This window comes from Rhinopithecus bieti, unplaced genomic scaffold, assembly GCF_001698545.2.
Source record: "Rhinopithecus bieti isolate Rb0 unplaced genomic scaffold, ASM169854v2 scaffold_425, whole genome shotgun sequence".
Lineage (NCBI taxonomy): Eukaryota > Metazoa > Chordata > Mammalia > Primates > Cercopithecidae > Rhinopithecus > Rhinopithecus bieti.
This window is the reverse complement of record NW_016803361.1, coordinates 91,188-117,836: the sequence shown is the minus strand read 5'-3', so window position 1 is coordinate 117,836 and position 26,649 is coordinate 91,188. Positions and strand designations below refer to the sequence as shown.

The 26,649-nt window shown below is 37.0% G+C and overlaps 1 protein-coding gene across 1 annotated transcript; it reads right to left on the bottom strand.

The window, feature by feature from the left end:
- Nucleotides 1-15,856: 15,856 nt before the first annotated feature.
- Nucleotides 15,857-25,166, bottom strand: ZNF518A (zinc finger protein 518A). Its single transcript, XM_017879902.1, is given in 4 exon segments — nt 15,857-18,985; nt 18,988-23,199; nt 23,202-23,394; nt 23,546-25,166. Coding segments are annotated over 3 exon segments (4,440 nt in total). The 5' UTR covers nt 23,269-23,394; nt 23,546-25,166; the 3' UTR covers nt 15,857-18,824.
- Between the last annotated feature and the right edge of the window lie 1,483 nt (nt 25,167-26,649).

The window sequence follows — 26,649 nt, the reverse complement described above, 5'->3', positions numbered from 1 at the left end:
AATTAGCCAGGCGTAGTGGCAGGCGCCTGTAGTCCCAGCTACTCAGAAAGTTGAGGCAGGAGAATGGCGTGAGCCCAGGAGGTGGACCTTGTAGTGAGCTGAGATTGCACCACTGCCCTCCAGCCTGGGCGACTGAGACTCCAACTCAAAAAAAAAAAAAAGTCAGGAAACAACCGGTGCTGGAGAGGATGTGGAGAAATAGGAATGCTTTTCAACCATTGTGGAAGACAGTGTGGCAATTCCTCAAGGATCTAGAACTAGAAATAGCATTTGACCCCACAATCCCATTACTGGGTATATACCCAAAGGATTATAAATCATGCTACTCTAAAGACACATGCACACGTATGTTTACTGCAGCACTCTTCACAATAGCAAAGACTTGAAACCAACCCAAATGTCCATCAATGATAGACTGGATTAAGAAAATGTGGCACATATACACCATGGAATACTATGCAGCCATAAAAAGGATGAGTTCATGTCCTTTGTAGGGACATGGATGAAGATGGAAACCATCATTCTGAGCAAACTATTGCAAGGACAGAAATTCTAACACCGCATGTTCTCATTAATAGATGGGAAGTGAACAATAAGAATACTTGCACACAGGCAGGGAACATCACACACTGGGACCTATTGTGGGGTGGGGAGATGGGGGAGGGATAGCATTAGGACAAATACCTAATGCTAATGATGAGTTAATGGGTGCAGCAAACAAACATGGCACACGTATATATATGTAACAAACTGCGTGTTGTGCACACGTACCCTAGAACTTAAAATATAAAAAAGAAAAAAAAAATGAAAAAAAAAAAAAAGCTCAAGGCTGGGTGCAGTGGCTCACACCTGTAATTCTAGCACTTTGGGAGGCCAAGGCAGAGGATCACTTGAATTCAGGAATTTGAGACCAGACTGGGCAACATAACAACACCTCAGCTCTACTAAAAAAAAAAAAAAAAAAAGCCAGGTGCTATGGTTCATGCCTGTATAACCAGCACTTTGGGAAGCCAAGACAGGCAGATCACCTGAGATCAGGAGTTCGAGACCAACCTGGTCAACATGGTGAAACTCTCTCTCTACTAAAAATCAGCCAGGCATGATGGCAGGTGCCTGTAATCTCAGCTACTCAGGAGGCCAAGTCAGGAGAACTGCTTGAATCCAGGAGGCAGAAGTTGCAGTGAGCCGAGATTGTGCCACTGCACTCCAGCCTGAGCTACAGAGCAAGACTCCATGTCAAAAAAAAAAGAAAGAAAGAAAGAAAAAGAGAAAGAAATGAAAGAAAGAAGAAAAAAAAGGGAGGAGGAGGAGGAGGAGGAGAAGAAGGAGAAGAAGAACAAGAAGAAGAAGAAGAAAGAAGAAGAAGAAAGAAGAGAGAGAAGAAGAAGACGAAGAAGAAGCAGGAGGAGGAGGAGAGGAGGAGGAGAGAGGAGGAGGAAGAAGAATTGTAAAAAGTTCAAAAGTGTTATTTTTTCATTCAACCAGTGAACATTTATTGAGCCTGCTGTATGTCTGTCAGTATGTATGTTAGCTTCTGTGTGGAAGTGTTTGTGTTTTCATTCCTCTTAGAAAAAATATCTAGGAGTATAACCCTGGGTCAAAGAGAAAGTACATGTTTATAAGAAACTGCCAAAATGTTTACAAAGTGGATGTACTTTGGATAAACTCTACAGGGACCTCAGCAATGTATGAGAGTTCAGTTTCTTCACACCCTTATCAGTACTTGATATTGTCAGTTTAATTTTAGCCATTCTACTAGCTGTGTAGTAGTATCTTATTGTGGCTTTAATTAGCATTTTTTGATGATTAATGATATTGAGTATCTTTTCATGTGCCCATATATCCTCTTTTTTGAGGAATCTGTTCAAATCCTTTGTCTATTTTAAAAATTAGGTTGTCTTTTCATTAAATGGTAAAAATGTTATATTTTCTAGATACAAGTCCCTTGACAGACATATGTATTGTGAATATTTTATTTTTCTTGCCTGGAGTAAACCCTACTTAACATACAGAATCCATTTTATATATTGCTGGGTTTTTAATGCTAATATATTAAGGATTTTTACATAGACATCCATAGGGAACACTGGTCTGTAGTTTACTTACAATGTCTTCATCAAATTTTAGTATCAGGATAATGCTGGACTCATATCTTCATTTTGTCTTCATTCTTAAAACATGATTTCACTAGACATAGAATTCTAGGATGACTTATTTTTCCCTTCAATATTTTAAAAATATCATTCCACTATCTTCTGAATTGCATATTGTCTGATGTAAGTCTGCAGTAACTCTTATCTTTGTTTCTCAATACATATGTGTACTTTCTTCCTCTGGCTTCTGTTAAATTTTTATCACTTGCTTTCAGAAATGTGATGTTTTTTGTTTTTGTTTTTGTTTTGAGACAGAGACTCACTCTGTTGCCCAGGCTGGAGTGCAGTGTGGCATGATCATGGCTCAGTGCAGCCTCAACCTCGTGGGCTCAAGTATTCTCTCACTGCAGCCACTGAAGTAGCTGGGACTACAGGCATGCACAACTGCACCCAGCTAAGTTGTTTTTATTGTTTTTTGTTTGTTTTGAGACAGAGTCTTGCTCTGTCGCCGAGGCTGGAGTGCAGTGGCACAATCTCAGCTCACTGCAACCTCTGCCTCCTGGGTTCAGGTGATTCTCCTGCCTCAGCCGCCTGAGTAGCTGGGATTACAGGTGCCTGCCACCACACCCAGCTAGTTTTTGTATTTTTAGTAGAGATGGAGTTTCACCATGTTGGCCAGGCTGGTCTCAAACTCCTGACCTCAGGTGATCTGCCTGCCTTGGCTTCCCAGTGTTGGAATTACAGGCATGAGCCATTGTGTCCACCCTTGTTTTGTTTTTTGTAGAGCCAAGGTCTCACTATGTTTCCCAGGTAGTCTGAAACTCCTGGCTCAAGTGATCCTCCCATCTCAGTCTCTCAAAATGCTGGGATTATAGGCACTCAGCCAGAAATATGATCATGATGTGTTTGGGATGGTTTTCTTTATGCTTTTCCTGCTTGGGCTTCAGGTAGCTTCCTGGACCTTTAGGTTTATCATTTTCATAAAATTTCGGGAAAAATTTGTTATTATTGCTTCAAATTTTTTTTCTCCGTTTTCTCCTTTTCTGGGACTCCAATTACATAAATGTTGTACTACTTGATATTGCCCTATAGTGTGGCATTCACGGAAGTGTACAGCTTGGATCTCCCTTCAAGAAAAAATTTATAGGCTGAGTGTAGTGGCTCACATCTATAACAGTGCTTTGGGAAGCCAAGGCAGGGAGGATCACTTGAAGCCAGGAGTCTGAGACCAGCCTGGGCAATGTAGACCCTGTCTCTACAAAAACTTAAAAAATAATAATAACCAGGCAGGGTGCCATGCACCTGAAGTCCTAGCTGCTCAGAAGGCAGAAGGATTGCTTGAGCCCAGGAATTTGAGGTTACAATGATCGCACTGCACTCCAGCCTGAGAGACAGAGTAAGACCTATCTCTAAAAAACAAAAGAAAGGAAGGAGGAAGGAAGGAAGGAAGGAAGGAAGGAAGGAAGGAAGGAAGGAAGGAAGGAAGGAAGGAAGGAAGGGAGGGAGGGAGGGAGGAAGGGAGGGAGGGAGGGAGGACTTGTAATTCAACTGCAAGGAGTGCAATTAGGTTGACAGCCTCTAGCTATTAGGGCTTTCAGAATCTGTCTCAGGATTCAAGCCAAATATAAGGTCTTCCTGAGTACCCTTCAGTCTACATTTTTGATCAACATGGAATTCTTCTAAAAGACAGACTGTGACCTGAAATACCCATTGGGTTGGCTGACTGTATATGAGATGCATGACAATCTGAGACTCTCTATAACCAATGTAGTTTCCACTCACCAACCCCTTTCTTTCCCCAGTTATCAGACCTGCCTTATGGTTTGCAGGCTTTTCTTACTCAATTATCCTCCCTCCCCTTTAAATTTTCCCAAGCATTACTGTCCAATAAACCTCTTGCATTCCAAACTCCATGTCAGCATCTTATCCAGAAGACCCAATTGACAGAGTTAGTACCTAAAGTAGTCCAATAAAGCAGGAAGTAAAGACGAGGTTTTGGGACCAGATTACTCATTACCCAGCAGACAATGAGAACCTATCCTGTGGGTATGTAAGGCATGAATTGCCCCAAGTACAAAGTGGTGGCCCAGATACTAATGTCTTGCAGTGATTTATTTTTATATGTCCCCAGGCTTGATTTACTAGTTTTTATTGCACCTATATTCATAAGGAAACTTTCTTTAGATGTCTTTGTCTTGCCTCATAGAATGAGTTGGGAAGTGTACATTTCTTAGTCAGCTCTGGGAGGTATAACAAAATATTGTCGACTGAGTGGCTCAAACAACAGGCATTTATTTCCCACAGTTATGGAGGCTGGGAAGTTTGAGACCAGGTGGCCAGGATAGATGGGTTCTAGTGAGGCCCCTCTTCCTGCCTTACAAATGGTGACTTCCTGTTGTATCCTCATGGCAGAGAAAAAAAATTTTGGTGTCTCTTCCTCTTCTTATAAGGGCAATAATTCCACTGTGAGGGCTCTATCTTCATGACCTCACCTAAACTTAAGTATCTCCCTAAGGTCCCACATCCTAATACCTTAATTGGAGGTTAAGGCACCAGTATATGCATTTGGGATCTATCTATCTATCTATCTATCTATCTATCTATCTATCTACCTACCTACCTACCTACCTACCTACCTATCTTTCTTCTATCTATCTATCATCTATCTGTCTATCTATCTATGATTTTTTTTGGTAGAGTTTACTAATGGATTCTGAAGTCATCTAAACCTGGGTTTTTCTTACAATTTTGGGGGAATAATTTCAATACCTTACTTGCCATAGGTTTCTTCTGATTGTATATTTCCTCTTGAGCCATTTTTGTAATAGATTTTGTATCTTTCTAGGGATTTGTAAATTTCATCTAGGTCATCTAATTACTGGGCAGTCAATTGTTCATAGCATTCCCTTAGATTCATTTTCATTTTTCAAGAGCAGTAGTATTGTCCACTCTTTCATTCTGATTTTAGTAATTTGAGTCTTCTCTCTTGATTTTCTCAGCCAGTCCAGCTAAACCTTGTCGATTTTGTTGACCTTTGATAAGAACCAAATTTTGGTTTCCCTAATGTTCTCTATTATCTATTCTCAATGCAATTTCCTTCCACCTCGTTTTTATGATTCTCTTCCTTTTGCTTGCTTTGGGTTTAATTTGCTCTTTTTTTCTTGTTCCTTAAGGTATAAAGTTATGTTATTAATTTTAAATCTTTCTTCTTGTTTATTGTGGTAAATATTCATAAAATTTACCATTTTAGCCATTTTTAAGTGTACAGTTCTGTGGCACTAAGTTTTTTTATTTTTTAAATGTACTCACAGACATCAATTTCCCTCTAAGCACTGCTTTAGTCACATCTCACAATATTTGGTAGGTTTTTTCTTTTATTAACCTCAAAAGAGTTTGTTATTTGACTCATTGATTATTTATGAATATTGTTCAATTGCCATATATTTATGAATTGTCAAAATTTTCTTTAAGTTCTAATTTAATTCTATTGTGACTGGAGAACACACTTTGTATCATTCCCATCCTCTCAAATTCATTGAGACTTGTTTTATATGGTATATCCTGGAGAATGTTCCATGTACTTTGGAAAAGAATTATCTATTCTGCTGTTTTGGAGTGGATTTCACAGATACAGTAGATCTAGTTGCTTTTTAGTGCTGTTCAAGTTTTCTATTTCCTTGCCAATCTTTTGTTATTCTATTCATTTATGCAAAGTGGAGTATCAAAGTCCCCAACTATTATTCTTTACTTGTCTACTTCTCCCTTCAATTCTGTCAGTTTTTGCTTCATGGATTTTGTGGTTCTGTTATTTGATGCATATGTGTTTAAAATTATTATAGCTTCCTGATGAGTTGACACTTTTATTATTATAAAATTTCCCTCTTTATATCTAGTAATGTTTTTTGAAAATAAATTTTTGTTGTTTCATCCCCTCAGTCTATGGTATTTTGTTATGGCAGCCCAAAATGACTGAGACAACATGTTTCTCCATTTTTAAAATTTCAACCTATGAATATCTTCGAGTCTAAAGTGTAACTCCTGTAGACAGAATGATTTGTTCAGATTCAAGGGACAAAAACTAGAACTGTCATCTCCACAGAGGGTGCTGGTGAAATCAGCTCTCTCCGTCAGGGGTTGTAAAAAGCCCTGGTTTGTATCAGCTGCCAATTTCCATAATATACAGTTCTCTCTTAGCCTCCATGGGGGCTAGCCACCAAGAGGTTCTAGGACCTCTTGTGGAAACCAAAATTACGGATGTTCAAGTCCCTTATGTAAAAATGGCATACTATTCACATATAACCGACAAATATCCTCCTCTATACTTTGATCTCCAGATTACTTATAATATCTAACACAATGCAAATGTTATCTAAATAGTTGTTATACTGTATTGTTTAGGGAATAAGAAAATAGTCTGTACATGTTCAGACACAACCATCATATGCCTGACTACATTTTTGATCCATGATTGATTGAATCTGCAGATGTAGAACCTACAAACATGGCGAGTTTACTGCATATGAATGTTACTTATCCAGTCTGAAAATTTCTGTCTTTTGATTGGACTGTTTAATTCATTCACATTTAATGTTATATTAACATGGTTGGATTTATGTCTACCAGTGTGCTTTTATTTTTTATATGTCTCATTCTTTTTTTGTTAATTTGTTTCTCCTTTACTGTCTTCTTTAGCTATTTTAAAACAAATTTTAATTCCTTTAATGATGTTTTGAGGAATTTTCTTAGTGGTTGCTCTAGGGCTTCTAATATGCATCTTTATCGGAATCTACTTCAGATAAATACAAACTTAATTCCAGTGAAATATCAAAACTTTACTACTATATGGCTCTATTCCCTCCCCCACCCCATTATTGTTATACACAATAGGTTTACATGTTACAAACCCAAGAATAAATTGTTATACTTATTATATAATTTTTTTGTCTTTTAAAGGTAATTTAAAAAGAACAAGTACGTGTTTATAGTTTTTCATATGAGCCTTCTTATTTACTATTATGACTTTTTTCACTTCCTCCTGTGAATTTGAGTTACTATCTGGTGTCATTTCCTTACTGCAAAATAGCTTTGTTCCCATCTACTTTCCTTGTGTTGTTACAACGTTTCCATTATTGGCCCCAAAATACAATGATATGCATAATGCTTTATTTGATTGCCTTTTAATAAGAGAAAGGAAAATGAAGATGCAATGATATTCTCTTTTATACTTAATTACTTTTATGTAATGTCTCTTTTTTCCTGTGAATTCAAATTATTGTCTGGTGTCATTTGCTTTCAGTTTTAAAACTTTTAGTATTTGCTGAAAGGTAGGTTTGCAACCAATGAATTCTCATTTTGCTTATTTGAAATATCCATTTTGCTTTCAATTTTGAAAGACAGTTTTGTTTCTCTTTCAAAACTTTGAATATGTTATCCACTTCTCTTTAGCCTCCTTGGTTTTGCTGAGAAGTCAACTATTAATCTTATTGGGGATTCCACGCATCATTTTTCTCATGATAATTTCAAGATTTTTTTTTCTGTCTTTCAACATTCTGACGATAACATGTCTACTTATGAATCTCTGCATTTATCCTACTTGGAGTATGTTGAACTTCTGGAAATATGTTTTTCACCAAACTTGGGAAGTTTCTAGTCATTATTTCTTTGACTACTTAAAAAAAATTTCATTACACGTATGTTGCCCTTAATGGTGTCCCACATTATACGTGTCTCTGTGTGAGTTACTAAGATATCATTTGCACACCATATAATTCACACATATAAAATGTATACTTCAATGGTTTCTTAGTAAATTCCCAGAATTACACAACTATCACAATTTTAGAACATTTTTATCACTCCCTGTCCTTTAGCAGTCCCCTATGTATTTCCTTTAAATGCTTTTAGCTCTAAGCAACCACTACTAATCTACTTTCATTCTTTCTAAATGCGCCTGCTGTTGACATTTCATATGAATGAACTCATATGTTTTTGTTACTGGCTTCCTTCACCTAACCTAATGTTTCCAACATTCATCCAAGTTGTAGCATAAATTACTACTTCATTTATTTTTTTATGATTGAATAATATTCAATTGTACATATATATCACATTTATTTGTATATTCATCAGTTGATGGACTTTGGGTTATTTCCACTTTACGCCACTATGAATAATACTGCTACGAACCTCCTTGTATAAATTTTTGTGTGAACACCTGTTCTAAATTATTTGGGGTATACACTTAGGAGAAGCAGCTCTGGGCCACAGGGTAACATTACATTTAACCTATTGAGAAAGTCCCATACTGTTTTCTGAGATGATTGTACCATTTTGCTTTCCCAACAGTGTATGAGGGTTCCAAACTCTTCCTGGCCTCATCACCTGGGTTTTTATTTTCTCAACACCCATCCAAGAGGGTATAAAGTGGTATCTCACGTGATCTTGGTTTTCATTTCCCTAATAACTAATGATGTTGAGCATCTTTTCAGGTGCTTTTTGGCCATCTGCATGTCCTCTTTAGAGAAATGCTATTCAGATCTTTTGCCCACTTTAAATTGGGTTACATGTCTTCTAAGTTGTAAGGGTTCATTATTCTAAATTAAAATGCATAATCAGATGTATGACATACAATATTTCTTCCCAATCTGTGGGTTGTCTTCACTTTCTTGATGATATCCATTAAAGCAATAATTTTTTTCAAATTTCAATGAAGTTAAATTTATCTATAATGTGGTGTCAGTGAAAACAGCAGAGTAAAGACTTTGAAACTCTGCCCTAACATAAAAGCAATTAAAAGTCTGGCAAAGAAACTGTCAGAATCAACTTTTTTGGAACTTTAGAAACTAATCAAAAGCTTTCAGCATCCCAGGAAATGCTTACCCAAGAAAAATGGCTGAATCTCAGAACAACAGCTTTGTGGTATTTTAAGTTACTCTAGTCTCATTCTCCACTCCTTACCTCAGCAACAGCCCTGAAAATAACAGCCCTCATTCCCAGTACTAGAGGAAGAACAGACTTCAATCACAAAACACTTTAACTATTTATACTGACCTGTCTGGTGGCTCCCTGGAAGACCAGCTCAGAAGGCCTGTCTTTATTTTGCCTAACTTGGAGTTGGTCCAGAGCTAAAGTTGCTAACTAGGGGTAATGTTTAAAATATTAGCAGGCAAATGCTTTAATTGCTGATGCCTGGGGTGACAGACAACAACTGGGACAGGCAATAGAATAACCAAAAAGCTTGGAAGAAAAGCCTGGGAAATGAGATGTCCACAGGGACTTTGGAAAGCTTTAACATATTCCTGAGAATTTAGAAGGTCACACTCATGCCCAGGGCCGTATGTGTGCTAAGAAAAGATGTGAGAAGGCCCTAAACTCTCACAATGGCCACTCTGGAGGCTGAAGGTGAAGGCAGAGTTGTAAGCCACCTGGCTGAATGTTGAAGATGTGTCACGAAAACACACAAGTCCCTTAGCAAACACTGGAAGATTTATTCATTCCAAGAGTTTATCTCTGTCTACTTATTAGTTGACCATTAAACTCACAGAACAAAGACTTTCATGGCCACAAATGGCAAAGAATACAAGCATTACAAAATCAGTTCAGAAAAGTCACTAGACAACAAGTACAAAATGCGGTAAGAATAACAAACCTGAGAGATCGGAGGGGAGAATCTGATTTTCAGTTGCCACATTACAAAATTCACACTTTTAAATTATTCAACAACAAAAAAATGAGATATGTAAAGAGGAAAGTATGACCCATACATAGAGAAACAAGCAATAAACAGAAATTATCCCTAAGGCATCGTACATTTTGAACAAAGACTTCAACTCAGTTATCTTAAATATGTTCAACGAACTAAAACAAACCATGTTTAAAGAACTGAAGAGAAATACAGCTCAACCAGAAAGAGAACATCAACAAAGAGACAGAAATTATTAAAAGAACCAAATTGAAATTCTACAGTTGAAAAGCACAGTAACTGAAAAATAAAAATTCACCAAAAGGGCTCAACAGTAGATGTAAGCAGGCAAAACAAAGAATCTGTGAACTCTAAGACTGATCAGTTGGCATACAGTCTGAGAAATAGAAATGAAACCAAAAAATGAACAGAGCCTGAAAGACCTGTAAGATACCATCAAGAATACCAGCATATGGCCAAACACAGTGGCTCACACCTGTAATCACAGTGTTTTGGGAGACCAAGGTAGGAGGATCCCTGGAGGCCAAGAGTTCAAGATCAGACTGGGCAATAAGCAAGATTCTATCTGTACAAAATTTTTTTTTAAAAGTTAGCTGGGCTATTTGGGAGGTTGTGGTGGAAGGAATGCTTGAGCCTAGGAGTTCAATGTTGCAGTGAGCTATGACTGTACCACTGCACTCCAGCCTGGGCAACAGAGCAAGAACCTGCCTTTCTAAAATAAACAGTAACAATACCGGCATACGCATAAGATGAGTCTCAGAAAGAGAGAAAAAAGATAATTCATCAGGAAGAATATCTGAATAACTGAAAACCTCCCAAATTTAATGAAATAAAAAAGAAATTTAATGAAAAACATTCATCTACCATTCTACAAAGCTCCAGAACCTCCAAGTAACATAAACTCAAAGATATGGACACTGGCACATTATAATCAAACTGCTGAAAGACAAGGACAGAAAGAGAATCTTGAAAGCAGCAAGAGAGAAAGAAGTGAGTCATCACATCCAAAGGACCTCAGGAGAATTAACAGCTGATTTCTCATTAGAAATCACGGATGCCAGAAGGCAATGGAATGACATATTAACAGTGTTGAATGGAAAATTAAAAAAAAAAAAAAAAAACTATCAACCAAAATTCTATATCCAGCAAAGCTATTCTTTTAAAAGAAAATTAAGATATTCATAGACAGACAAAACTGAGTTTGATGCTAGCAGAATTGCTCTACAAGAAAAAAAAAAAGCTAAACGGAGTATCAAGCTAAAATCAAAGAACCCTAGACAGTAACTCGAACCCACACGAACGAAAAAAACAAAAACAAAACAAAACAAAAAAACAACACTGGAAAGACAAATATATTCACCAGCACAAATAAACATAAAAGAGTCTTTTAACTTGGAACACAAATGCTTTATTTAAGGGTGCATCTCAATTCCCATGTGGTGAGCAAAAAATAAAATAAAGGAGCAGATCCTGGCACACCATTCCCATTGGCCAAGTGGTTGAACCCTGCATCCAAGACCCAGTGAGCAGCCAAGTGAGGTGCAACCTCTGGGCCTCTCACTCTGACTCCAACAGAATAAGCACGTTGCCCTTGTGCATGGGGCTTTTTACATGGCAGATTTTGGAGCAGCAAGACAATGTATATCTGTTTGTAACTCTTGTTCTTCCCTCCTATCTGATTTTTAAAACTGCATAATTATAAAACTATGTTGATGGACACATAATTATTATAAAGATGTAGTTTGTGACAATAACAGCATGGGCAGAATGAAAAGTATATAGAGCAAATTTTTCACTATTGAAATTAACTTGAAATTAATCTGAAACAGATAAAACAGACTACTTTTACAATCTCCTGTAATAAAATGCTGTCTTTTAAAACAAATTATCTATTGCATTTTTTTTTTGTTTTGTTTTGGTGTAATAGCTAAGAAAGCTTTGCCTAGAGAATGATCACAAATATTTGTTTATATTTTTTGTAAGAGTTTTACAGTTTTTGCTTGTATTTAGGTCTATGATCCACTTTGAGTTCATTTTTGTATACATAGTGTGAGGAACATTTTTTCTTCAAACTTATTTTTCTGTTTCACGTTGCATGTCTTCTATTAATCTATCTGCAGGTTTGCTGATTCTATCTTCTGCCAGCTCAAATCTAGTATTGAGCCTTTCTAGTAACTTTTTAAATTGTAGTTATCGTACTTTTCAACTTCAGAATTTTCATTTAGTTCTTAAAAAAAAGTTCTCTATGTTCTCTACTTGGTGAGACATTAGAATACTTTCCTTAATTCTTTACACCTGGCTTTCTTTAGTTCTTTGGGTTTATTTATTTATTTATTTTGAGGTGGAGTCTCACTGTCTACCAGGCTGGAGAGCAATGGCACGATCTTGGCTCACTGCAACCTCTGTCTCCTGGATTCAAGCAATTCTCCTGCCTCAGCCTCCTGAGTAGCTGGGACTACAGGCACCCAACACCATGCCTGGCTAATTTATTTTTAGTAGAGGTGGGGTTTCATCATTTTGGCCAGGTTGGTCTCAAACTCCTGGCCTCAAGCGATCCACCCACCTCAGCCTCCCAAACTGCTGGCATTACAGGCATGAATCACTGCACCCAGCCTCTGATCACATAACAGCTGTTTAGCATTTATCCTAAATTTGGTATCCCTCAAAACAACTTTGTATTTCCTACATTTCTCTGTCATATGGGACACATACTTTTCTGTTTCTTTGCATATCTCAATTTTTGTGTTGAAACTGGACATTTTAGGTAACATAGGATCTCTGCACACTGACACACTGATCATCTTCCCTTTAGTGACTTGGCTTGACTAATTAATGTATGGCTTGAAGACTGCTTTCACTACTTAGGGAGTTTACAAGTTTGCCCTGCATTTGGCCAGGAACTTGTAGTTTAGAAGTTCTCTCTGGTCACTCCTCTGAGATGACAGCCTTCAGTATGCACACAGTCTTCCTGATGACAAGGAATGTCTGTAGTTTTATCTAGGTTGTCTCTTTCCCTGATTTTTTTTTTTTTTTTTAGACAGTCTCACTCTGTCGCCCAGCCTGGAGTGCAGTGATGCAATCTCAGCTCACTGCAAGCTCCGCCTCCCGGGTTCACGCCATCCTCCTGCCTCAGCCTCCCATGTAGCTGGGACTACAGATGCATGCTGCCACGCCCGGCTAATTTTTTGTATTTTTAGTAGAGACGGGGTTTCACTGTGTTAGCCAGGATGGTCTCGATCTCCTGACTTTGTGAGCCGCCCATCTCGGCCTCCCAAAGTGCTGGGATTACAGGCGTGAGCCACCGTGCCTGGCCTCCCTGATCCGTTCTTGAAGCTTCTGGTTATCTGTTGGTATGACCTGGCAACTGTTTAACCTCCACTGTTACTGACTGCTCAACCTCCACTGTTACTGACTGCTCTACTGTTTTCTACAATACTCTAAAGTCTGTTACAAATAAAGTCAGGTCCTGTGAGAGTTAATTTTCAGTGTCAACTTGAATGGATTAAGGAACACCTAGAGAACTGGTGAACCATTATTTCTGGGTGTGTCTGTCAGAGTGTTTTCAGAGACTGGCATGTGAGCCATTAGACTGAATGGGGAAGATGTGCCCTCAATGTGACTGAGGCACAATCCAAACAGCTAGGAGCCTGGCCTGGACAGAAGGAAGAGAAAAAACTAATTCTCTTTCCCCGAATCTTCTCCTCTCAACCCCAACCGCATACCCCAGGAGCTGAGACAGCTTTATTCTCATGCCCTTGGACATCAGAACTCCAGGCTTTCAGGCACTTGGATTCAGGGACTTACACCCATCGCCCCTTGGTTCTCAGGACTTCTACGTCAGTCTGAGAGTTACACCATCAGTTTTCCTGGTTCTGAAGCTTCTGGACTTGGACTGAGTCATGCTACCACCATCACTAGGTCTCTAGCTAGCAGACAGCCTAGTGTGGGACTTCTCAGCCTCCATAATTACATAACCCAATTCCCTCAAGACAAGACCTCTTACACTGGTTCTGTATCTCTGAAAAACCCTAATTCAGGCCTCTTGTAATGGTGTGTAGTCAGTTTTTGAAGCTCACTCCAACCCTCCACTGAACAGAACCTCTGTACCTTTATGCTGTGGAACAGTTTGAGAGAATGGGAAATCAGCTCCTCAATGAATGCCCAAACCACAATCCTCCCTGTAGAACAGTTCTGTTGCAGGAAGAGGGGAATAGGGGTAGGGGTGGGGGACAAAGCTGTAAAAATGTAATCTGCCAAGTGGGTATATTTAGTCTTCCACTCAGAAATACTATGTATCTCCCAGTTACATCTTACAGGTTTGGTTTGGTGTCTGGTTTTTTTGTTGTTGTTGTTTTGCTTGCTGTTGTTTTTTGGCAGGCTCGTATTACTTTGTGCCTCTTATTATACACAGGTCTTATCAGCTGGGTGTGGTGGCTCACGCCTATAATCCCAGCACTTTGGGAGGCCAAGGCAGGTGGATCACTTGAGGTCAGGAGTTCGACACCAGCCTAGCCAACATGGTGAAACCCCATCTCTGCTAAAAATATGAAAATTAGCTGGGCATCGTGGTGGGCACCTATAATCCCAGCTACAGGAGCGGCACTTGAACCCGGGAGGCGGAGTCTGCAGTGAGCCAAGACTGTGCCACTGCACTCCAGCCTGGGCAAGAGTGAGACTCCAGCTCAAAAAACAAATAAATGGGTCTTCTTTTATTGTTTCCCAGTTGATTACTGTTAATTGTTAAGGAACGGTAATTTTCAGTGTACTCCTTTAAACTTTCAAGATATTAAAAGCATGTCATCTACAATTATGTTGGTCTCTCTCCCAAATTTAACTTTCATTTTGCTTTCCTATTCTTTGATATTAGCAATAGCTTATCATGTAATTGACGATAGCACGCAACATTTCACTCCTTAATTGAAAGACGTATTTTAAAAGCTGCCACAAAAACATAACCCTCACTTTTGGTTTAAGCACTTTAAAGTATATGGAAAAATTCTTATTTTAACACGTTAGAAATGTCTTCACTAAGTATTCAAAATGAGCACATTCTTGGCATCTCCTAAAATCATGACTTCTAAAATTGATGTACATTATATTTTTTCCACACTATTTACTTGAAAGTTTCCACTCTTGTAACAATTATTCTCTTTTCAAACAGAAAAGATTCCTAAATTTGGAGGCATTAACAGAAGCTTTGTTAAACTAGTCAAAAAGCACCTCAAAGATGACTTCATGAAATACTTCCTCCAAGATACTAATTACTTCTCAATTCTCCACTTATTGAGCGAGGCATACATAAATTAATAAACATCAAACTCAACCATTTCAACTCTCCATTATAGGGGAAATTTTCCACTAATGCCATACTCTGCGAACTAGCAACAACCAGCACCCTGAAAAATCCCCCCAGTAAGTTTTGCTAGATGAGATCCCTAATGGGTCAAGGTAAATATGCTGACAGCAAGGATCCTAAGAAGATGCTAAGACAAAGAACAGAGCGAATGTCCCAAATGGCTCTGTTAAGAAAGTTAAGGAAGGAAGTAGATGTCAATGGTGAAAAGGAATCTTATTTTTTAAAAATCAAGATAAGTTGTATGGAATTAATATATAATATTCTGTTTTTAATTCACCTCCATTTTCTCCCATCCCAAGAACTTCTATTACTTTTTCTTAACAGCTATTTCAAATCACTATATCTAAGTCCTTTTCCCAACGAACCTGCACATAATTTCTCACAGCATTTCTGCTCTCATTTTTAATCCCTTCGTAAGTTGCATTACTCTTAGCACACAAATGACCTATTTTACCCACTAACCACTGTCATTACATTTACAGTCTCTTCATTTTTATACAAATACATCTACCCTAGAAACTTTATATACATACATTTTAGTTCGTACACTTTGTAGCCCTTTTACACAGGTGGAGTACATCACCAAACTTATCAAGCTTGTGTTTTTTAATAAAAATCCCACTCTGAAAGCAGACTTTAGGGAATTCAAGCAACAGTTGGTAAACTATGCCTGGTAGCCCAAATTCAGCCCACTTCCTGTTTTTGTAAATTGTTTATTAAAACATAGCCACACTAATTAATTTATATATTGTCTACAGTTGTTTCTGCGTTGTGAGAATTGAGTAGTTAAGGACAGAAACTAGAAGGCCTACGAAGTTTAAGTTATTTATCTGACCCTTTATTGAAAAAATTTGCTAGCCCCTCAATGAAAACATTTTTCATTAAAAAATGTATTACATTTCAATTCGTATTACTGAATACTTAGCAAGATAAATTCTTTGAAAAGTGAATGCTTTTTAAGTAGATGCCAAATAGTGAGAGACGCATTTCAGTGGAGATGGACAAATTGGAAAAAATAAAACAAATTCCTGACCCAGAATTTCAACTGCAAAACTAAAACTAACTCTTCAATTGTAATAAGAACCTTGAACTACTGAATATATTTTGGAAAGTCCTCTTTGAAAAGCCACAAAAAAATAAAGGATACAGGATTTTGTTTTGGATTTTCTGCAATGGCAAAAATGAAGCTCTAAGCAGGTTTGCCTCCCTCAGAATAACCCTAAGTTAACAAAATCAGAAAAAGTTCCAACTAGAATATCTGGAGCATGAAGCTTAAATGGCTGTTAAAACTTTAAGGCAAGAAGTACATATCTCGACATTATTTTCCTGATAGGGCTATTCTGAAATGTAATTTTATAGTGCTGCGAATATTAGCAGGGAAGTTCCTTCTCTCTCCTCTCTATTTACAGCAAATGATGCCACTGTAACAAACAGAGCATTTTATGTATGTAACAATCAGAGCATTTTATTTTTATTGCCGTTAGGGCACTGAAGACTATAAGCCTCTCTATGGCTTACCTTGCCAGCATAACCATAGTAAAATTATGGTATCTGTTACCTTTCTTAAACAATATATCATCTATGATTTGGGGAAGAAAAAAAATCCCACACTTTATCTTGTACAGTTAACTAGCATTGAAAAAACACATACACTTTAAAATCTGTATTTCCTAGTTAGGGAATAAAATGTCCATTAGATTTTAGCACAGTAAAAAAATTCTTGTGTAAACACAAACTTAAGATAAATTTAATTGAAAATGCTCATTACAGAAATTAACAATGCTTACCATTCTTTAAACACCATATACATTATTAATATATACTGTATATTTCCAATTAACTCCATTCTTAGGCTCAATTTAAGAAACACAATTGTAACATTTTATACAAAAAAATACTTCACTAAGAAAGTAGACAAACTGCACAAAACAGTACAAGTATAATGTGCATAGCAAGATAGCTTGAAGCATTCTATGTATGGCTTTCTTTAAAATAAAACTATTAGGGGAATGGGCCCATTTGGGACCTACTGTTACAGTTGACATATGTAAACGGTTTCACATCTTTTTTAGGCACTTGCTAACAATAGTGTTCAATCCCTGAAAAACGAATTTACCTCAAAAACAAAATCTACATCTGAAATAAAAACCAAGAAAATAACATGGGTAAAGTCTTATATATTCCTTTTAAAGTAAACAACCAGTTTTATTAGTGCATGCACAGAACTAAACTGAAAGAAAATAAACTTATGCCAAAATTTCTGTGCAAAATTTACATAAAAGGTACAAAATATGTACAGATTTAATTTGATATATACAGAAAAGAAGCCCTGAAGTTTTCATCAATCAATGAAAATGTCATTAACACTTGTAACAATGTAACAAAAAATCATGTAGCACGTAATTTTGTAATACAAGAACTCCATCATCCAAAGATCCAACAAAATTTGATTCAAACTTACAAGGTGAAAAATCTAAATCTATGATTCTGTTGTCATCATGAAAACATCCATTTTAAAACTCTGTTGGGCATGTCCCTTAGGAATCTATCCCAAGGTTTTATGCACTGCCTCTGGGTCCACTGTTGATGCTTCCTTTTTCAAATGCCAACAATCTGTATATATGTTTTGGGTTGTCAGTCACACTGAGAAGGAGCTAACCGAAATGGTTTGTCCTAATTTGGACATGTTCAAATAATAAAGTAAATACAGACAAAAATACATTGTTTTGGTAAAAAATTTTAACTTTCAAGAAAAGCCACTTCCTTGGAAGTGCTCCTATGTTCCATTCTTTTTAAAGGGATGGGAACCAAGAAGAAAAAATGGCCATTTGTTTATGGTGGACAAACAACTTAAATGAGATAAGCATAGTTCTGTGCCAGGGGATCATCAGAGAACATAATCAAATTCACAACTATGTTCAAGTTCTTTAACCAAACTTTCAATGAGACAAAAAGTTTAAATTCTTCTCTTGAAGCTGCCCATCTACTGAAATGTTTGACATAGTCATTTAGAAAAAGAAAATCACCTTGGGAGAGTGTTCCCAATCTCTGATATGTGACAGAGTTCAACTGGAAAACAAATTTACTTGCCAAAAACTCTTCAAGCATTATATGAGGTGTAACTGTAGTGAGTTAAATGTATTTTCAAGGAGCCTAATATCCTTCAAAATAACTATATTTAGCAGACATAGACTAACTTCTTTACCCAAATTCTCTCAAAGTATCTTCACAAATGTGAGAAACTCCTTCAGTTCTATGACGAAAGAGCTCTCCATCTCCAGAGGAGCTACACTTAGATGCATAAGGCTGGTGGAAGAAGAGAGGGAATGGGGGTGTCAGCCATTACCCTCTACTAAGAGTCACTAAAGAACTAAAGTGGGAAAATTGTTTTATCAAAATTTTCTTTAGCCCTAACTTCCCAAGAACACGTTTAAAAAATTAAATCAAGGTACTTCTGTGCTGATTAGTTTCTTTCAAAACTTCTGAGTGCAGGGATAGCAGTTTCAAATATCATACATACAACTTTTACTCTTCCACAGAAATATAATCAACTTTTTAAATGTTCAATTTCAGGTACTATACTGAAGTAGAAAATGTCTGCATTACGGTAATTCAACCCATTGTTTTCTCCTAAGGTAATTTTACTTCTCTTTTCCTTGGTAATTATGGTCAACTATTCTAACATGTTCCAATCCCGAGTAGCTTCCATTAAATGTCTCTGCCCATGACCAGCCCAAGTATCCTGATTGTCAAATACTCTACCACAAAACCAACAGTTAAATTTAGCCTTCAAAATATTTTCAGAGGTAGTCTTCACAATCTGGTAATTGTTTTGCTTGTCTTTTTGAGTGTTAATTTTAGCACAAATCTTTCTTTCACAGAACTAACAGGTTTAAATGTTTTGTGCCTCTTGGAAAAATCATCATAAGTTGTTTTAGGAGGGTTATAACAAACTGGTTTCAGTAAAGCATTTATAGTTCTTTTTGACAATGAAACCTTAAGTACACGTCCATTAAATTTAGCAATAGTTTTCATTACACTTACTACTTCTGGTGCATCTGCATCAGGATGATTCAAAACTACAACTGGTTGGTTCCTCCTAGGACATTTCACAAGCTGTTTAGAACTAAAAGGGAAAAGCCGCAAAGTTCTGACGGAATCTTTTGAAAGCCTAGGTCTGCTAAATCCAAATGTTTCACGGACATCTTCAGGTTTTGCCTTTTCTTTACACTTCCTATGCAATGTTGCTTTTCTTCTTGGAGGTTCTTGGTAACTATCCCTACACTTTCGTTTACAGTTTCTGTTTTTAGATACAAAGGCAGTTTCAGAATCTTTACTTCCATGAGTTTTTGTTTTTGAAAAAACTTTTTTGGAAGTCTTTTTTCTATTGAAGTTCCTCTCAACTGTACAATTTGTTTTACACCTTAATACTCTCGACTCTGAACAGTCACTGACACATATTGGTTCCGCAGAAGATTCTGGGCATGTTGCAGTAGAAGTTATCACAATTTCATTTGCTGGCATTAAGTCATCTAGTAAGAAGGGTAAGGCATCTCTAGAAGATTCTGGCTCTTTCTGCTCTCCTATAATCTGATTAGATGGTACATTGTCTTTTTGCAATGAGGATGCAGAGTTGCTTACTGACAGATTATTAGCAGCAGTCACATTTAAAACAGGGTTAAAAATTTTCAGCAATATTCTTTGTGGTGTTCCTTCAGGTTTCTTTGGCTGTATATTTTGATAAGTACTATTTTGGACTAATTTGGGCTTAAGCAGCTCAGTTTTATTTGGCATCACACACTTTAAAAAAACAGCTTGTTTGCCATCAGGCAAGAAGGTATAAAGAGGTGGTTTTGGAAAAATCTCATTCTGCTGTTTTACTGAATCAGAGATATTTAACTTAGTGCTCTGTTGCTCAGATAGCACGTTAGGAATAAGAACAGCTTTCACAGAACTTGTTGGTTTCAAAATGTAAGGGCCTTTTAATGGCAAAGTATTTTCTGAGCTACTTTTCATGCTCAAACAACTGCCAATGCTGGAACAAAGTCCAGGTGTAAGACAATTATTGTTTGGTTCTACCTTCAAAATAGGTGTTTTGCAAGGCTCCTTAGTCACAGTTGCATGAGCTTGGGCACCCTCGGTTTTGACAGCGGAAACACCTTCAAGTTTCCCATTATTAAGTGTTAAAATCATCCCAGGTTTCTTGTTGACAACAAGGGAAGCAGGGATACCTTGTGAATTAACCAATGGAAGTGCATTTCCGGGAATAACCGGTAGCCCAGGCTTGTTAGTAATGTTCAATGGTATTAAAAATCCTTTCGAAGTCTGAACAATTATAGTTTTTTTTTGTTCTGAATTTAAAAGTGGACTCTGCATATAAAAAGAACCTAAATTTTGTGTGGTGGCTCGTAGTTTGTCTTTTACAAGCTGCTGTGTTATTATTGCATCTGACTGAGTCTTAAGTAATGTGCCAAAACCTGAAATTCTAGGCATCTTCTCTGAATCTCTCACATCTTGTGGCATTGATGGCACTTGTTTTTCTTTTCCAAATTTCAAATTCAAATCATTTGTAGGCACATTCATACCCACACTGCCAGGTGGAACTGGGAAGATGCCTTGCACTTTGAAATCTTTCGAAGATTCAACAATTTTGCTTTCTCCCTCATGTTTTTGAAATGACTGGTCACAATGAAGTGGTAGGCCTTTATTTGGAGTGTTACTAGAGTCTTGTTTTACATCAGGTTTTATTTTCAATACATCCTGAAGCAATTGGTTTACTTCAGGTGGCAGAAATTCTGATGCCTGTTGGCTCTGGAGAGAGAAAACAGATGTGATTCTAGGCATCATAGGTGAATCGACATTAGAAAAGTCATCCCATTTAGATTTTTCAGTCGCACACTCTAAATTTTGATTTTCATTACTGTACAGGTTTTGTCCATCAATGTTTTGTCCTTTTTCTAAAACATACTGTTCTTCAATTTCAGATTTTGTTTTTAAAGTTCCATCTTTATCATTTAAAAGGCTAATAGATGCTAACAGGCTATCTGGTTTTGAGGTCTCCTGCCTCACTAGTGATAAAAATGATTCACTAATTGGTTGTTGGACAACTGTTTTGCTGGATGAACATTCTCTTTGAGGGTTTTCATACACTGCTGTTCCTGAAAACCTACGACGTTTATTAGAATTATTCACTTTTGAGTAATTATGAAAAGGTAATGATCCTTGGTTGGAGGATTCAACAGGTAGCTCAGAGTTGACATAATTAATGCAATAATTATGCATATCTCCACTGCTGTATGCATTTGGTTTGGCAACACAGTTGACTTTATCTGGACTTTTAATGGTGGTACCTAATACCTCGGGGTAACTCTGAGTGAGATGATTTCCCCAGAAGTCAACATTATCTCTTGTTTCAAATTTTGTGGTCAAATTCACTGATGATGTAACCAATTCTGACATTGTTGACAAAGAAGACACACTTTTCTCATTATCCATTGTTTGAAGCTTATTATTCCTTTGAGATATCAAAGTCATTTCTTTTTCTGAACTTGCTTTCCCTGAAAGTATAGAAGATGAACACGAAAATGGAGTAGCTGCTTTCATATAAACTGTGTCATTTAACTCAGTTGTTACTCCTGTCAAAAATCCATTAGTGTCCAAAGTCTGGGGCTGCAAATTAGCAGTACTGTCCTTTGCAGCACCTGAGTGTGAGTCTGGTGAACATGTATTTTGTTTGATAGGCACCAATTTTAATACAATATGCTGTTTTCCATCCATCATCCTGAAGCCCATAAACTTAGCACTATAGTTAGGGGGAACTGCTATTTTATTATTTTTCAGCATTAACAGTGTAGGTCCTAGTACAGCAGTCTTCACGAAACCTGAACTAGCATTTGGTCCCTCTTCAGCTCTATTACCTTGCCCAGTGGACACAGGGGTTGGCTTCTCTGACTCTGATTCAGGGGCTTTATCATTACTCTCACAGTGTAGTCCTTCATCCTTTTCTTCACTTAAATGCTCTTGAACAACATGGCTCTGGTCTTCAGATTTCGTCTGTGTTTTGTTCAGTTTTTGAAGCACTTGCGTGTTCTTTTCTATAATTCTATCACTTCCACTGTTAATTTTCTTACGTTTCCAGAATGTCTTCCTTGATGCACCTATTTTATATCTTTTCAGTATTAGCTTAAGTCCTGCTGAAGTCTTTGCCATTTTTTTTTCATATTTGTCTTTTTCCAGTTTTTCTTTTGCATATAAATGTTCTTTGTGCAAAGTTATAACATGTCTTACAAGGTGTTCTCTCTTGGTGGCACCATAGCTACAATATTGACAAGTGAAGGGAAAAGTACCAGAATGAATATGAAGGTGCTTCTGAAGCTCTCCTTTGGTAAAACATACATGATGACATTTACCACACTTATAATGAATTTCGTTATGTCTATGAATGTGCTGAACAAATGTGCCAACATCCTGGGTGGAGAACTTACACTTTTCACATTGAAAATTACCATTAACACAATGCGTGGATGTGAAATGCTTTGTCAAGTTCAGTAAAGTATATACACTCTCATTGTTACAAATGTCACATTTTACTAAAGTGCTTCTATGGGTTCGTCTGTGTTGTTTAAATACCTGAAAGTCATTTGCTGAAAAGCTACACATTTCACAAGGATATGAAGGTAATTCGCCATGGTGCCACATTTGAAAGTGTTTCTGCAAATCATTTGGACTATATCGAGTGTTGTCTCGGCATTTTAAACAGCTGAAATTGAGTATTTTTGCAGACATTTTTATACCCTCTTCTTCAGCTCTCTCAGACTTATGAAGCAATGTACACTCCTCTACACAGCTTACAGTCTTTATACTGATAGATTTTCTTGCAGTCTGCTGTTTACTCTGAAATAATTTTCTGTATTTGTCAACTTCATGTTTCAATAGGACTTCATTTGGAATATTTATTTTTGGCAAATGAATTTTCACATTTTTTAGTTCATAATGAATACTTTCTGAAATTTTTGGTTTAAGCACTGATCTATCAACTATCTCATTTTCACATCATAATCTTTTTTTAAAGTAGTTTGTTTTTCATCACAAAATAACTCTTTCTGTTCAGATGGCATGATTTAACCAAAAAAGTCCCAATTTCTTTTTTTCTGAAAACTCTTGAAGTTATCTGTAATTTAAACAGGAAACGATACTGTGTAGAGACATCTTCAAAATACAGGATTTTTCCCACAATAACTCACCTAAAATTAAACAAAGAATTGAAATTCTCATCATAAAAAATAATAGTAAATTTTGTATCTGTAAGTTCATTTTGGCACAAAGTAGGAATGTTAATCAAAAACACAAATTAAATATACAAAAGACTTGTTAAGTATTTTAAGAACAGCTTACCAAGAAGTAATAGTTTGAAGTAAAAATAACACTAATCTGGAAGTCAGGAAATGCAAGCTCTAGTTCCAGCTCTGCTGTGTGACCTTGGGAAAGCTTCAACTTCTCTGGACCTCAGTTTCCTCATCTAAAGAAAACCACAGTTGGATAAGTACGCTCAAGCGCTAAGATTTTATATTAAGGTGATAACACAGTTTTAAACAAGACTTTAAAATCTCAGAATCCTAAAAGTTCCAATTACACACATGTGGTTTATCCATATACTATTAACTTTTTCATTTGCTTAGTTGATCTAATAGCTATTCCCTGTGAGAATCCCAACAGACTTCTCTCCAGATTTTCTACTTCCTTAGCTCCTCAGAGATAATCTACAGTTAAAACAAAAGCTTCATTCATCTAACAGAAACAACCAAAGACAGTATCTGCTTATCATTACTAACAGGTTAGCAAACAAACAAACAAAAAGAACAAAGAGGAAGAAATTTAAAAGAACAGCAGCACCATTTTCCTGGTGTAGTCCTAAAGTTTATCTACTTACTACCTTTCTGGTTCCCTACCATTTTGCTATGTGGATTTATATCCCTAGAACTCTAGCCAGATGACAGCAAGGAAAAGCCCTTGGCAGATTAGAACATACCCATCACTACCTACCTGCATTAATTCAAGCACTTACTGGTCATGTTACTTTAGACAAGTCTCAACCTCTGTGTCTTAGTTCCTTCATCTGTAAAATGGGGGAAAAAATTAGTACTTCCCCTATGTCTTTCACAATGTTGTTGTGAATATAAAATGAGAAAATACATGTAAAAATATCCTTAAAAGTGCTATATAAATCATAGCTACCACTATTACTCTATGTGATTATCATGTGTGGGACATAATATATTGTTGAGACAGGAATCTGAATACTGAAGGTTCAGTCATTAAAATATCAAATTGCATTATTAGAAAAATTACATGTTTTTAATTTTGTGCTATATATATATGAATAGACAAAATCAGATAAGCTAAACAAAACATAGTATAAATCACATTAAGCTCCCCTTCCATAATGTCTATCCAAAGGTCTCAGCTTTAAACTTCAATTAATCTAAATACCTATGAACTTTAGTGTTTTAGAAATCCTTTACTGAGGGAATGATTAAAAGTTGAATTACTTACATATTAAGAGATCTATAATAAATTAATCAGAAGGATACCAATTATTGAATTGTTTTACATGCCACGACTAATACAGTAAAATGTGAATCTAGAATGGGACGTTTGTCATAAAACTTTAGTATTACAAAGAAAAAGTAATACAAGATGAAGGCCTTATGAAGGGTTTTTAGGGCCCTAAAACAAGAAAAGCTGAAAAAGTAACTGGAACTGTCAGGAAACCAGGAGAAAAGGCTGAGAAGAATTATCTGACTGCTATTCTTAAACAAAGATGGGGCTTACAGATGATTTCAGAATGACTAGCAAAGCAGAGCACTTGCCTTTCTAGGAGAATGAACTAGACACTAATTACCAGTAAGAGAAGGCTCTACAATCCAACAGTCAGGTTTTAACTCACTGCTTTGTTAAGAGAAAAGAAAAGAAAAAAAGAAAAGAAAGAAGAAAGGAAGGAAGGAAAAAAAAGAAAGAAAAGAAAGGAAGGAAGGAGGGAGGGAGGGAGGAGAAAGAAAGGAAGGAAAGAAGGAAAGGAAAGGAAGAAAGAAAGAGAGAGAGAAAGAGAAAGAAAAGAATGATGACAGGGTCTCACTCTGTCGCTCAGGCTGCAGTGCAGTGGCGCCATCACGGCTCACTGCAGGCTTGACCTCCCAGGCTCAGGTGATCCTCCCACCTCAGCCTCCTGACGAGCAGCAGGGATTACAGGCATGCGCCACCATACCCAACTAATGTTCTGCATTTTTTGTAGAGATGAGGTTTCACCATGTTGCCCAGGCTAGGTGTAGAAAGAATTGTATGAGTTTATTAAAAAGAAAGTAGTATTACTAAATCAAGTGTTCAGTTCTCCTTCAGGGACTAGGGCAAGAGTGGGGAAATGGAATATATGTAGAGGTAGGAAATCAAACTGTCTAATCTTGTAAGATACTCTAATATGTAACTCAGGAGTCAAAATGGTTGTGAAATAAAACATAACAGCTTTGGCTTCCTTCTCTAATAATGTCTCACTTAGACTTTGAGAATAGGATTATTAAAATGTAATACACACTTTTTCTGTTTGAGTATCAAAAAATTTTAAGATGCCTAGCAGATGGAAACTCAGTATTTACACTGCTTATGTCCTATTTCACATTTGACACCTCTTCTGTGCTACTGGAGTTTTCATGTGTTTTCACTAGTTTCAACTTCAAATACAAGAGGTTCAAAAGCTTCACTGGGAACATTTTTGTAAGTCAAAAAAATGGCATAACAATAAGGATAAAAGAGACCATCTTATTAGGAAATCCACTTAGCTCTTACTTAAGCTTGGTAACTGTTAAATAAAGTTGAATGTCAATCTTTTTCGTATTCAATGGCATATACAATATAGCACTAGAGGAGTTTGTGTATTTTAGGTAGTTTGGGGTTATTTGCCCTCAAATTTTAAGTTTCTCTGGAGAGTCTATTATATGTCTTCAATTATGTTCAATTTGTTGCATGGGGAAGCAATCTGTGATGGTTAATTTTAGGTATCAACTTGACTGGATTAAGGAACACCTAGAAAACCGGTAAAACATTACTTCTGGGTTTGTCTGTGAGGGTGTTTCCAGAGACCAGGATGTGAGTCAGTAGATTGAGTGTGGCAGATTTGCCTCAGTGTGGGTGGGCACCATCCAATCGGCCAGGGGCCTTGGCAGAACAAAAAAGGAGAGAAAAGGATTTCCCCTGCCTCTCTCTTGGAGCAAGGATACTCTCTTCCTCCTGCCCTTGGACATCAGAACTCCAGGCTCTCTAACCTTAGGACTCCAGGACTCAGACCAGCAGCCCCGCTTTGGTCAGGCCTTTAGCCTCAGACTGAGAATTGGACCATCGGCTTCCCTGGTTCTGAGGCTTTTGGACTTGGACTGAATCACACTACCAGCATCCCAGGGTCTCTAGTTTGCAGACAACCTGTTACAGGATTTCTCAGCCTCCATAAC